This window comes from Camponotus floridanus, unplaced genomic scaffold (genome assembly GCF_003227725.1).
Source record: "Camponotus floridanus strain SB8 unplaced genomic scaffold, Cflo_v7.5 scaffold45, whole genome shotgun sequence".
Taxonomy (NCBI): Eukaryota; Metazoa; Arthropoda; class Insecta; order Hymenoptera; family Formicidae; genus Camponotus; species Camponotus floridanus.
Window position 1 is genome coordinate 513,359 of NW_020229603.1, and position 13,098 is coordinate 526,456.

General features: G+C 33.9%; 1 protein-coding gene across 1 annotated transcript; it reads left to right on the forward strand.

Moving 5' to 3' along the window:
* The first annotated feature begins 2,279 nt into the window (after positions 1-2,279).
* On the forward strand, positions 2,280-12,453 carry LOC105249327 (protein grindelwald). The gene is made up of 5 exons (XM_011254699.3): positions 2,280-2,531; positions 8,043-8,500; positions 10,564-10,629; positions 11,238-11,392; positions 11,706-12,453. The coding sequence occupies exons 2-5, from the start codon at positions 8,191-8,193 to the stop codon at positions 11,994-11,996; spliced, it is 822 nt and encodes a 273-aa protein (XP_011253001.1). The 5' UTR covers positions 2,280-2,531; positions 8,043-8,190; the 3' UTR covers positions 11,997-12,453.
* Positions 12,454-13,098: the final 645 nt, after the last annotated feature.

Below are 13,098 nucleotides of genomic sequence, written 5' to 3' on the forward strand. Positions count from 1 at the left end.
TTTCAGCTGAGAAAAATTCACTCGAGATGGAGGCAGATCGACAAAAAGAAGTGTGTCATTGCGTGTGCATGATTGTGTGCGTAAATATGGCGCGCCGGATGCGCCCGATGCAGTTTATCAAGTTTAACAAATAGAATGTATATCAATCGATATTAACGGACGCACATTAAAATATCTATATGTTTCGACCACACTTTGAAACAGTACGAAGAAGAAAAAAAAAAGAAATCCGCGTTGTCTTCTCAGTTACAAACATGAGAAAGACAAGAGCGAAAACAGCAGAGAATACTTTATACAGGGTGTTCACGACAATTATTTGTTAGAGAAGCCACGAACGATCAAAAACAACAAACGCACAAATTACCGGACCTAGCTCAAAGTCTCCGATTATCGTAGAGGTGTTCATCTTTGTCAGAGAAACGGGACCGGACACGATTAGAGATTTTTCAAAGAAAGAATCCGCTCGCGAGGATGGCGGAGAAATAGCAAGTCGTTTCCGTTCATTACGAGTCATCACCGTCCTCATTCTCTTTCCCCCTCGATCATTCATCGATTCTCTGAATCTCCGTCGTCCGTATCGCGGATATACGTCCCTGGTTGAAGAAGATTTCTGGAAGTGCTCTTGGTACCCATGGTCTTACCGAGATTTTCTGACCATTCGATTACGTTCGCACGCCATGGTTTAATAGTGATATATACAAATGATTGGGAGGGCTAAAATGCGCTGGGTATATCTTCAATGATTATAGGGACCAACACATTAGTGCAATGAAATCGGCGGGTACCTATGGTCAGTGAGTAATATACTCAACCAGGGGTGTCGTGTGAGGTTTTAGAATCTTTTTTTACAATTAGAATTTTTTTAATAGCTCTCACTCACGCATATCTCGTGCAACGCGAATACCGAAACTCTAACGAAGAAGAGTCGAAGACGATCGAAGCGAAGCCGCGAGGTTTCTCGCCTTTCTAATTGTCGAAACGCGCTATCGTTTGGAGAACGATTCGCCACGACTCGCAATATCCGTTCCGTATATAAGCAGAAACGACAGCACCAAATAGTTCGACATATCGACCTCCCGCCCGACAAATCGTCCCTCCTATGCAATCAACCTTCTTATGCGCAATAATAACTCGTTTCCTCTGAAACAACAATATTAATCCGCAATAATAATGTTAGCACCCGTAGCGCCGCGAATACGCGAGAGTCATTGTTATATCTTTGTATGAACATTTAATACGCAATAAATATGTATGTCGTCATCCCACTACATCTGCGGTGCACCTTTACTATCCCGATGTCTGCGATACTATTTTATTTATTTCATTTTGCAAGAAATTTCATCGATGGCAAATATTACATTTATCTTACAGGGTGTTTCTTAATAAAATGCGAAAGATTTTAGGAGAGGACTTTTTGTCGAAAATTAAAGAAGATTTTTCATATAAACATTAAAAAGTTTTAATAAAAAATTGGAGAATAGAGGTTCTTAGTTTCATCCTCTTATAACAATACGGAAGGCTGAGAAAAATATTAATAAATAACCTTTTTACTAGTAGAAAATCCACCTAATTTCATTTCTTCAACTTGTTCCAAATTTAAGAAAAAAATAAAAATCTAATTTTTACCCCCATTTTTGGAGAAGTATAACTCCACACAGGGAAGGATGTAGTAGTATACGTTTATGTAAAGAACGCTCTTTAATTTTCGGCAAAGAATCATCTTCTAAAATTTTTCGTACTTATTAAGAAATATCCTGTATTAATAATAACACAATTAAACGTTTTAAAATTATTTTCATAACATAGATAATTATATGATTTTTCAATTTCATGTCAAAATCCTGTTCTTAAATAATGATGTTATGAATTTGTGATTAATCCATCTAATTTTTTACATTAAAGAAATATACCTGTATTCCTCTAAGAAAGAGAAAGGGATTGTAAAGGAATGAATATAAAGATCGCACCTTTGTCCTTTCGGTTTCCCTATAAGGATGCGTTTGTTTCGCAATTCGGGGGTCACGTGCTTGTGTACACGTCAACACGTGCCTGCCATCCGCGGTATCGGCCACGGTATCCCGACGTCAACGCGAGTGCGCGCGCAAGCTGGCAACAGGTAAATGGCAGGTAAGAAAAAAAGAAGCAATGGAACGCAGGGGGAAAGATGCGGAGGACTAGGTGAGCGGGAGCGTGAGGGGAAGAGAGGCACAGGTGCGCCGACTGGAGGGGACGAAATGGCTCCGACTTCTCCGAGAGAAAGGTGGGAGTTACAGGGAACCTGAGGCCTGGACTCGCCGTCGCCGAGACTCGCTTCGGTTTGACGTTCGTGCGATCGACAGTCCAGCGCGGAAAGCCGTCGATAGTGCGCGATTATTTTTTACCGCGTTTGCATGTGCGCGTTTGTATCTTCCGCGATGCAGGAACTCGACGACGTTACAGTGCATCGCGCGTGATTGTGCGTGGGTGCATGCGTTGGATGCGCGCGTGCGCGCGCGCGCGATGCGGATTGCATTATTATACGGATGACCTCGGTAAGCGGATCTCTCATCATCGATTTTTCTCGATTATAAAATTATGCAAAAAAAAGTTACACGTAAATCATCTTTTGTTATCTTCTCGAAAATTAATGCAGAAAGTTTGCAATTTTTCAATTAAATCAGAGAAAAACCAAAGAATCCAGAATCTATGATAAGATGTCTGAAAAATATTCCGATGATTTAGGATTTCTTAAATAAAAAGAGAATTTTTAAATTAGAATTTCTTTTCTGATTTTGGTAACTTTTCGATACATATAAGCGAATATGCTTTCAATTTCGCGCATATTGTTACTATTGAAAAAAAAATCGTCAGTCGATTATCGTCGAGTTTATCATTGTCATTAGATGCGCGAGAATCCGATTACCAAGCTAGAAGCAATAATAAAGTGCGTATATTCAAAGAGCGCAGAATATATTTCGTAATGAACAGTTGGAAGACGTTGTAAGGAGAATCCGCGGAGACTTTAACGATCACAGTTGCAGATAAGACGAATGAACTTGTATGTCGTGATAATTTCACGATTTATCGCGACATCGATCCGTTGTTTCTCTATGCGAATATTGATCTTTGCTGCTTGGAAACGCCGGTACCATACGCTAGGATTTCCACGATGTTTGGGACAAAAGTTGCTAAATTTCGAATCAATTTTTCCTTGCAAAATTGTTGTTTAATATCAGATAAAATAAATAATCTCTATTATTGTTAAAAAGAATTGAAATATAAATATGAAATATAATTATTAAATGTATAAATATAAATCTAAATGTTATATAAATACAAAAGTAGTGAAATCTTAACTTTTATCTTATTTTAAGATACCAAAATTCTAAATTTTATAGAACTTCAAGATCTCGATTCGATAATATTTGAAATATTTCAGTATTTAGTTAGCAAATGTGTAATATAAATTACGAAAGATCATAATATTTAATCAAAAAAAACTTTCTCTTAAGAAATAATCGATTTGAAACGGTCGAAGAATCCGGCGATTTCTCTTTTTCTTTTCTAGTATTTTCTTATAACTCAAGCATTTATATCGCTTATCGCCCCATATAATGTTCCAATAATGTACGTGTATTTCCGGTATTAGACTATGCTTTCCGAAAACTCGTTAAATATGCATTATACGAGCTCGCTCACTCGCGCAAGGACATCACAATCACAATCAATGAGTATCGTGACGTCCTACCGTTGCAGTTTGCATGAAGAAATCGTCTGAAAATATCTGAACCGACAATTAGACAGTTTCATAATGAGCGGCTAATTAGTAGGTAATTATACGGGACAGCAATGTCTGACAATGAGTAACGTTTGTTCTACTTCATCGCGTGTTGATTACCTGAGAAATAGGAAACGGGGAAACGCGAGCGTGATTTCTTCAAGACTGTGAATGCTTCCGCAATGATTTACGATGTTTCGTCATAAGAAAGATGACCGCGCGTGTGAGAAGATGGTGACGCGTCTTTTCGCGCGACAATATTCATTCTGACGTAAATAACGTGACTGTAAAGCAGTATGTTGCGTAGCGTTATCAATCCGTGAGAGATGTTACAAGAAACGAGATACCGAGTACGTGGCGAAATGAGTCAGTTTCTTTTTAATTAGAACAACCGAGTCACGTGGCTGAATTATAATAGTATTTGCAATTTCTTAACTTACTTGAAATTTGAATTTGATTGATGATCTTCTTATCTCGTTTATGTTTTCGAATCACAAAGTCCACAAGTCACAAAAGATCGTAAAACCCGAAACATCTAGAAGAATGTCTAATTAATTTCTAAGATCGAAATTACGGATTAATCTAGGGTCAATTTTTAGATATTTCTTATTAACTAGTTGACATTATATCTGGTTCAAATTCGGAGGAAAAGTCCAAGATATCGAAAATAAAATTTACGCATAAGTTAATGCTTATGCTGCTTTCGGTTCCTCGATTATGCAATCATTTTATCGCTTAATATTATATTAATATCCGACTTTTTGATTCATGATTCATTTCATCGATCATGGCTATAGCTCGAGCGTACGAATATCGACGACGCGTTCGACCCGTAATGTTTCTCCATGCGTAAAAGCCTTCTTCGTGAACCAGTCGGGCAACATTCCTTCGTCCAGACTGCCTCTGGCGCGTTTAATGCCTACCTCTGACTTCTATTCGGACTTTCCTCGGCGAACGTCGCCAAAACCACTCGTCGAGAGCAGTTAGCGATGCTTTCCGTTATTGCGGGATGAAAAACGGACTCGAGCCTTTACAGCTACTAATGAAAAGTAGACTTGCGAGTTTACATAGAACATATTATATGATAATTAACTGTTGAATTAATATTAAATGACAATATTACACAGGAGGTAAAAATTGTTTGATACAAATATTGTCATTGACATTTTTTCGGAGTGCAAACATGAATTTATAACATTAAGCATTAAGCAATTACCTAATACTTATAGCTAATGAAATTTTTAGCAAAAAAGAAATTTACTTTATATATAAATATTATTAAAGCTTTTAATACATATTAATATTTTATGTGTGAAATTTTAAATTGTACGACATCAATAGCTTTTTCCCTTAAAATTAATCATGTAAAACTATTATATATGAAAAACTATTAAATTAAAAATTTTGTCGGTATTCTTTGGACACAACATTTTTTTTAGCAGAAAATAATTTTCAAAACTTTACTTTCGGAGAAATATGTAATAATCTATATAAAATAGTATAAGAGAAATGAAATATAAGATTTTCAATTTTCTTTTATAATAAAAAGCTGAGGGAACTTTTTTATAATAAATATGTAACGATTTTTAAATTCTGCTCATAGTTTTTAAATAATTCATATAAAACCATCGTTTTATTTCACTCGACAAACATTCGAGACTATGCTATTCTCATTCAAATTCCAATTGTTACACAACACAACATTAGGCAACACCCTAAACTATTGTCTGACACATTGTATGCATTTGGTACCAGATGTACCACGGTGCTCACTGGTGCACATTGCAACTTGCGTTACGACATATATTCGCGTGTACTCACGAGTGAGGTTTATGAAAAATATATAGTATCCGGTAACTAAATGGCGTGGATGTGCCCTAAAAGCACGCGATATGTCATAATATAACGTAAGGAAAGACACGTACATCCTTCGAGCTCTCGGTAAAAAAATCAAAATAACTTGATCGCTACATGTTACTTAAGTATTAAACATTACTATGTTATCAATCATAATATATTGTTCAAGGTAGCAGTCATTTTACAATTGTATGAGTTGCAAACAACTGAACAATTAATTTCACAAAAAGTTAAATACAATTTAAATTCAGATTTAAAATGTTTTATTAAGAACTAAATTTTGATTAATTTTCTTAAATTTCTAAATAAGTTACATCCTCTATTATTATATTAAATCTTAATTGTAGAATTCTGCTTAAAAGAATTGAAAATATAAGTACAAAACGCTAAAAAGGTATGTGTTTACAAAAACACGACATAACAAAATATTTTGATTAGTCAAAATATATAGTTCAGCCTTTACGACTTCGATCGAAAGTCGCTGTCGCGGATAATTTTCCTTCTCTTCACTAAGGTATGTACGTAGAAAATGGCACGAAGTAAACGTTTACCTCGCTGTTTGATACGAAGAATGAGTCACTAACGCGATACGACGCGGCCCTGAGAATATTAGTCTCTCATTATTCGCGTTATATTTTATTTCGAAAAAACAATCGTACTGCTTCTTTATTACGCATAAAGGTATACATAGTTTTATATTATTCTGTTTTATTCTTTTTCAATTTAATCATTTTCTTAAATTTATATAAGCACTTCTTTATACGCCGCAATTTTTTTATATTTCCATCATTGTAATCATAGTTTTAAATATATGTTATTAAGATATATGTTCGTCGCGTAGAGCGCGAACATATTACGTAACTGGAAAAATATGTGACTCTCTGAAGAAAACAACGTAACAGACCGCGAATAATTTACAAAACATAGTCCGCGACGTGATAATAAAATGAGGTTGTCGGTAGGAACCATGAAAATATCTTACGCGACATCGGAGGCTAGTTCGATACATCCAAGCTCGTGTATGTGCGTTAACACAGGTGTTCGAACCGAGATGATACGTAACGCACTTTGTAGACACAGCTCCGAAAGAATGGCAGACGTTAGTGTAATCAACATCGAGTGTAATCAACAAAATGAGAAATACATTTAGCCTTTAAAGAGAGATGAGAGAAGAGAGTCTCTTCAAATCTTCGATTTGAATCGTGCTGTGATCTAAATAAGAATCTATAATATATATCCATATTACACATATATCGATTTGAAATTTTCAGATTTTTTATCGGAAGAAATTAGATTAAAAGGATCGTTATTTTTTTAAATATAAAGATAAGATTTTTCTTTTAACAGTTGCGCAAAATAAAATGTATAATTTATGGCATGTATTATATGCACGTATATTATATACAAGCATTTTTTTTAAATATATAGCTTAAATTGATACATAAATGATCATATTAAAACCGTTTGTAAAATATAATTATAAACTCTTGTTGATCAACGTACAATTCTATCAGAAAATATATACTTATTATATGTATTAAAAGAAACAAAAAGGTAAATTGGTCTGTATAGACAATTTGAAACAATAATAGAAAAGGCTAAAAATCAAATACGTTATAAGAATATTTAAAAGTTTTAATGGTACATAAATTACAAATGAACATAAATTACATGAATTACTCAAAAATAAAAAATCTTTTAATTATGTCCGTTACTATTTCATTAAAACTTTTAAATATCGTTATAATATTTAACATCTTTGGTCTTTAGCCTTTTCTATTATTGTTTCGGTTTATTATATATTTACTGTAATTTGTAACTATTTGATCCTAATAATAATTTATAAGAAATTAGAGATTAAAAATATGACTTCTTATGCTTGAGAATCATTTTAATTTTAATGGCAGTTGAAAAGTACTTGAGAATAACTTTTCAAGTTATTAAATCATATACATTACTCGAGATTATATAATTTAAATGTCTGGACTCTATTTGTTGATTCTTGATTGTTATCAACATTTTTCTCTGATTCTTATATTGTCTTCTCGTCAGCGTATTTTGAAAATCTGTTATATTTAACCGTCAGTATTTGCTTATTTGCTAAGTAATAAATATGCTTAATAAATATGCATTTTCTTTCGAAATACCAAGTTATATTTTTACAAAATTATTTAATAGAAATACGGTTAAATCGATTTTTCTTAATATTTACAAGTTAAGTCATCATATGCAAAAACATATCATATAAAAGTATCATAATGTAAAAACGAGAAATTTCGTTAATTTATCTTGTTATACTACCAGTCCTTTATTTATATAATAATATGCATGTGTACTTTTTGTTTCTTTGTTTTTTCTTTATGAATTCGGCTCTAATATAATAAATATAATATAATATATAATAAATATATAATAATAATATTTTTAGCACCACCAGTATGAAGCCTGCTCAAGGCATACCGTTCGAGTGCCGTTAAGAATCGCCGCAAGAATCGATTGCGGGACGAATTACGATCGTGTCCTAAATCTGTGATTCGAGAGAAGGAGAAAGGCAAAAAAGAAGAATTATAAAACGGATGCGAGAGCAGAGCGTCAAGCCGGTTGATCATTTCAACGAAGTCCATCGCGCATCGAACCGGGATTATCTTAACCGAATGTTTCCGGATGTGATTGTAAACAGCATGAGATTCATAGTGATAGCTGCTATTATATTGGCCGATGTCTCGCTTGCCAATCTTGATCTTCAGGGTGTCAGATGTGGCGAGAAACGTTGCAATGCGTCGGAATATTGCAGCGATTTCGACATGCACTGTAGACCCTGTGCAGTCGTGTGCGACAAGAACAACCACAATTACCAACTAGAAGAATGCATAAAAGCTTGTCAAGGTGAGAATAAATGCACCATCGATATATGACTGGATATTTTGATGGATTAAAAAAGACGATTATCACTCATTTTAACATTCAAATTCATCGCAAAGAGGGTTTCCTAGCTAATCAAATATTATTCAAATCATTAAAAATATTCAAACTTTAAGATCATATCGGACTCTATTATTTGATAATATTTTGACTTATATCTCGTGAACTTGAATTTATAAGTCGGTCAACTTTTTTCTTTCTATTCAAAACCTATTATTATACATATCGTATCGTTCCGGTTTTTCGTTTTCATACAAATCAACATACGTATGGGAAACCGGATAGCAGTACGCGGTGCCATCGTTCACCTCTGTCGAGCCTGGGTCCGTTGACTTTGCACCTGACTATCCCTACCGACTTCCCACACGCGAACGCGGTCGATGAGTCACCTAGCTTCTTTTCTTCCTCCCTTCCATCTTTTCCCGTCGTCCTTTTTCTTTCAGCCTCTTTCATTCCCTTCTCTATATCATTCTTTTTTCTTTTCTACTCCTGCTTGGGATTCAACGTCGGTTCCGCGATGAGGAAGGGGAGATGTATTTCATGCTCCGACAGGTAGGAGAAACCGCGGCTTCGCTCCTCATCGGGGAACGCGCGTAGAATGAAATGCTGTGCCTCTACATCAAAGGATGCTCCTTTGCGTGACGGGATTTGATGTAGTGAAATAGTCCGTGTGGAGTTCCGTTGGCCCCATGGCCCGACAGATTCTCCATTGAGAACCCTCGTTACGGTGTCCGGTTACGTTATGTCGGTAAACTCACGTCGGACTTATGTACAAATTCTCGCGCTGAACATTTTAGTAAAAATGTTCTATGAAATAGGTGCTATTAGGTCGACAGGGACCAATTCTTTTATATCTAAATAAGTAATCGAGATAATTATAACGCAAGATTGTTTCGGAGTATATTCGTTTATAGCTGTTATTTAAAAATATTGCTCTATTCTAGTAATTATTTTTAATTAAAAATATTAAAATATGTTATTATATGATACTTGAGCAAAATGTATAGTATGTAATAAAACTTCTTGGACTTTACCAGGCTAAAGTGGCTTAATTTCGTAATTATAAACTACGTATTTCAATTCGAAAGCGTTCTTGCGAATTTTATCCATTGCGACTGTAAATCGATCCGCGCGAGCTCACCGTCCCAGGTACAACATTTGCGTCCTTCTTCAGTTTGGAATGGGGTCATCTCTCGTTTACATTTGCGATAAGGGAATGCGATTACGCGCACCCACGTGCTACAAGTAAGCCAACCGTAGGTCGGAATTGTTTGCATCGCAAGTTGCTATCGTAACCGACCTCTCCTGTCTTACGCAGGCGCACGTGAACCTGCACCTTATGACAGGTAGATCGTTGACTCGAATAAGAAAAAATGGAAAGTGTCGAGGAGAAGCGTATGAAAGTGTGCAAGATGAATAAATCGATTGCACGTAAGTCGAATCAATTTTATGGGAGAAATGCAGTTTTCTTTAAAATAGATTTGTTAGAAAAGAAATGGGAATGGAAAAAATACGAATACTTATTTTGACATATTAAAATGAGTTTAAAATATATAAAAGATATATATTTTTTACAAAAAAATATATAATAAAATTAATCTTTAAAAATTTGGATTAAAAAATTATATATTTTTTCATTAAAATATTCTGTTCTCATACTTTTTCATCTTACAAAATATTGATAAATTGTATATTGATGGATTAGTGTGATAAGGATTGTAACTCAGATTTCTGAAAACATAATTGATTCGACTTTCATACGAACAATAATTACGAATTTCCCTTTCACGCAGTTGGCATACAATAGAATAACAGTTACGGTTGGAGAAACCTTCGAGTTTTATAACGTTACTAATGTGATTATTTTCCGTAACGCTTTCTAAGTAAATGTCTGATAAATTAGTGTTAATGCAAGGTATATTTAATATAAGTGTAAAAACTCTTGTGCACATTGGCAAGATTTGCTTAAGAAATATGATGTAAATGAGCGAAATGATTAATTAATTATTGATTGTTTTTGATTATAGTTTATCTTGATGATCAGCGCTATATGGAACGTATGGATTTAAATAGACGGTACGATGATCTCAGAGGTGAGTGGGCTCAGGTGTGAATAGAATATGCGCATAATTTAGTCTTGAAATACCACTTGAGAGAGAAGTCGGACGAGTCGGAGATTTCAACGACGTAAATCTTGCACAAGCATCATACACTCGTAATTCTCGCGCGGCAGCCACAAGATGATTATGAGAAAAATGACATTATTTATTGTTGCTGATTTTATAATTATTTGTATGCAAGCAGCTTCTTTATAGCTTCTTATAGCAGAATATACATATTTTTTTTTAAGTAATTTCTTATAAAATTATCTAAAAGTTTTAATATGTACTTTAAAGTGCGATTTTATATCGACTTCTCTCACGTAATTTGTGATTAGAAAAAAATGATAGCGCACGTATAAGCGTTTTATAATTCTGTTTGTATGACAGAAATTCTCTATGAATTATATTATTTTAAATTATCTACTTTATAAGAATGTTTATAATAATTTAATATGTTACATAGAATTTTTTGATTCCCGAGATAAGTTGAATATACTGTACTAAATAATCATTCAATCGATCCATTTATATTATATATATATATATATATATATATATATCCCTTAGTATGTTCTCTAAAACCTATTTTTCTATTATAGAAAAGGTGGAAAGATTCCAGAATTGGTTCGTGATCACAACGACGTTGACCTGCTTCTCACTATTGGGAATGTTGTACCTGCTGGGGAGAACTTTAATACGATGGGAAAGGATCCAAAATACCTTGCGAACCGTATTCAGAAAGAAGCTCGCAAAGGTAAGGTGTGATCTATAAAAATGAATTTTTTCAAAAAATTCATAGTTTTGCTACGACAGTCTCGTTTGTATTAAACGTTTAAATATAATGAACTCGTCTGAAGAAGAAAAGAGAAATAAATTAAAATTTAGCTAAATAATAAAAAAAAATTGAATTAAAAAATATACAAATTCTCTCAGAAAAAATAAAAAATTTTCTTATATTTTTTTCTACTTTTCTACTTTCTAAAGCCAATGGATGTTTATCGTAACGAATTTATTAAAGTGTTTTTTGCGCGAGGCGAATTGCAAGTACTTTGATCTAAATTTCGCAGGTAGCCAATAAAAATAAAGACGACATCGAGGCAGCTGTGAATAAACAAAATGTTCTCAAATTGACTATACCAAGCATAAGTGCCACAGTTGAACCAGAACCCAAGATTACCGAGAATAGTAGTAGTAATAGTAACGGGAATAGCACTACACCGAATACCACGAGTACTCCTCTATCACGGCGATGTGCCAGCGAGGATACCACTCTTGATTATGCGTATGATAATCCGGCAATGACACCAAGTCCAGAAACCGCGCAGCTTAGAACAAAAGTTCATGAGAGCTCATTTTAAGATTACAGATTTAGCATTTAACAGAACATGAAAAGATACGCGTAAGATTTTTCTCGATTTTAAATCGAAACAGATTTTAAAAGGAAATGAAAATGTTTGTACGTGTAAAAAAACACAATTTAAAGTTTCGCTGCGAAATAAGTTGGAACAAGCTTTGTGATAATAATTATTTTTATTGAGAAAGGAAAAAATATTCGAATATTCAGAATATTAAAAAAAAATTGTTTTATCGGAATCTTGAATGATTCTGGCTCAAGTGAGCAGGAAAATGGAAATAGGATGTGGCGAAGTACATATGAATGAAATGACGTGGCTACTATTTCTCCTATTTGATATTTTGTAATTGTACATTGAAGTATTTCATAAGGTTTTTCACGTTTCTATGAATGAGAATTTTTTGAGATATTGTAAACGCATAATAGAGTAAAGAACGATTAAATGAGAGAGATCGTTCATCGCCATTTGATCTTTCTTAAATGCTCGCGCGACTCTTTCTATATACTTTAAGGATTTTCTAAGAGCAATATTCACAGTTGATATGAATAACCACAGCCTTGCATAGAATAATTATTCATTTATTTTCTTCTTAATAATCTCTGAATCATTAAATATCGAGTCATGAAGCGAATAGCTTCATATTAATGACCAATCTTATCAAAACTTAGAAATATATAACGTATGTGATTGTTTTCTACTATTTTTCCAAATTACATTTCTAAATTACATTTAAAACAAGAAGAAAAGCAACATTTGCATTATAACAACGCATTATATTTTTAAGTCGAGATTGTGAGTATCGCTCTAATTACTTGTATAATTATAATATAGTACCGTAAGTTTGGAGTGACTCGTGAATGCGTATCACGCCTCCGCGAACCATGCGGCTGTGTGACTTAATTAACATTTAACACGATTAACGCGACATGCTCGCGAGACTTGCACAGATGCGCACAGTATAATCTCGTCGACTCTTGGTTTTAAGCTACTGTCATTATGGTGAAGCAGCTTCAACGAAATTGCAATACCAACATCTCCGCGCGCTATAAAAAAGATTATAAGTGCCTTAAAATTATTTTCTCGTTTATTTAAAGTTATTCTTTTA

Coding starts and splice junctions, on each gene's coding strand:
- LOC105249327 (XM_011254699.3), top strand. CDS start 8,191: ATGCGAGAGCAGAGCGTCAAGCCGGTTGATCATTTCAACGAAGTCCAT. Junction 8,501..10,563: donor ATGCATAAAAGCTTGTCAAG/GTGAGAATAAAT, acceptor TTTTGATTATAG/TTTATCTTGATGATCAGCGC. Junction 10,630..11,237: donor ACGGTACGATGATCTCAGAG/GTGAGTGGGCTC, acceptor TTTCTATTATAG/AAAAGGTGGAAAGATTCCAG.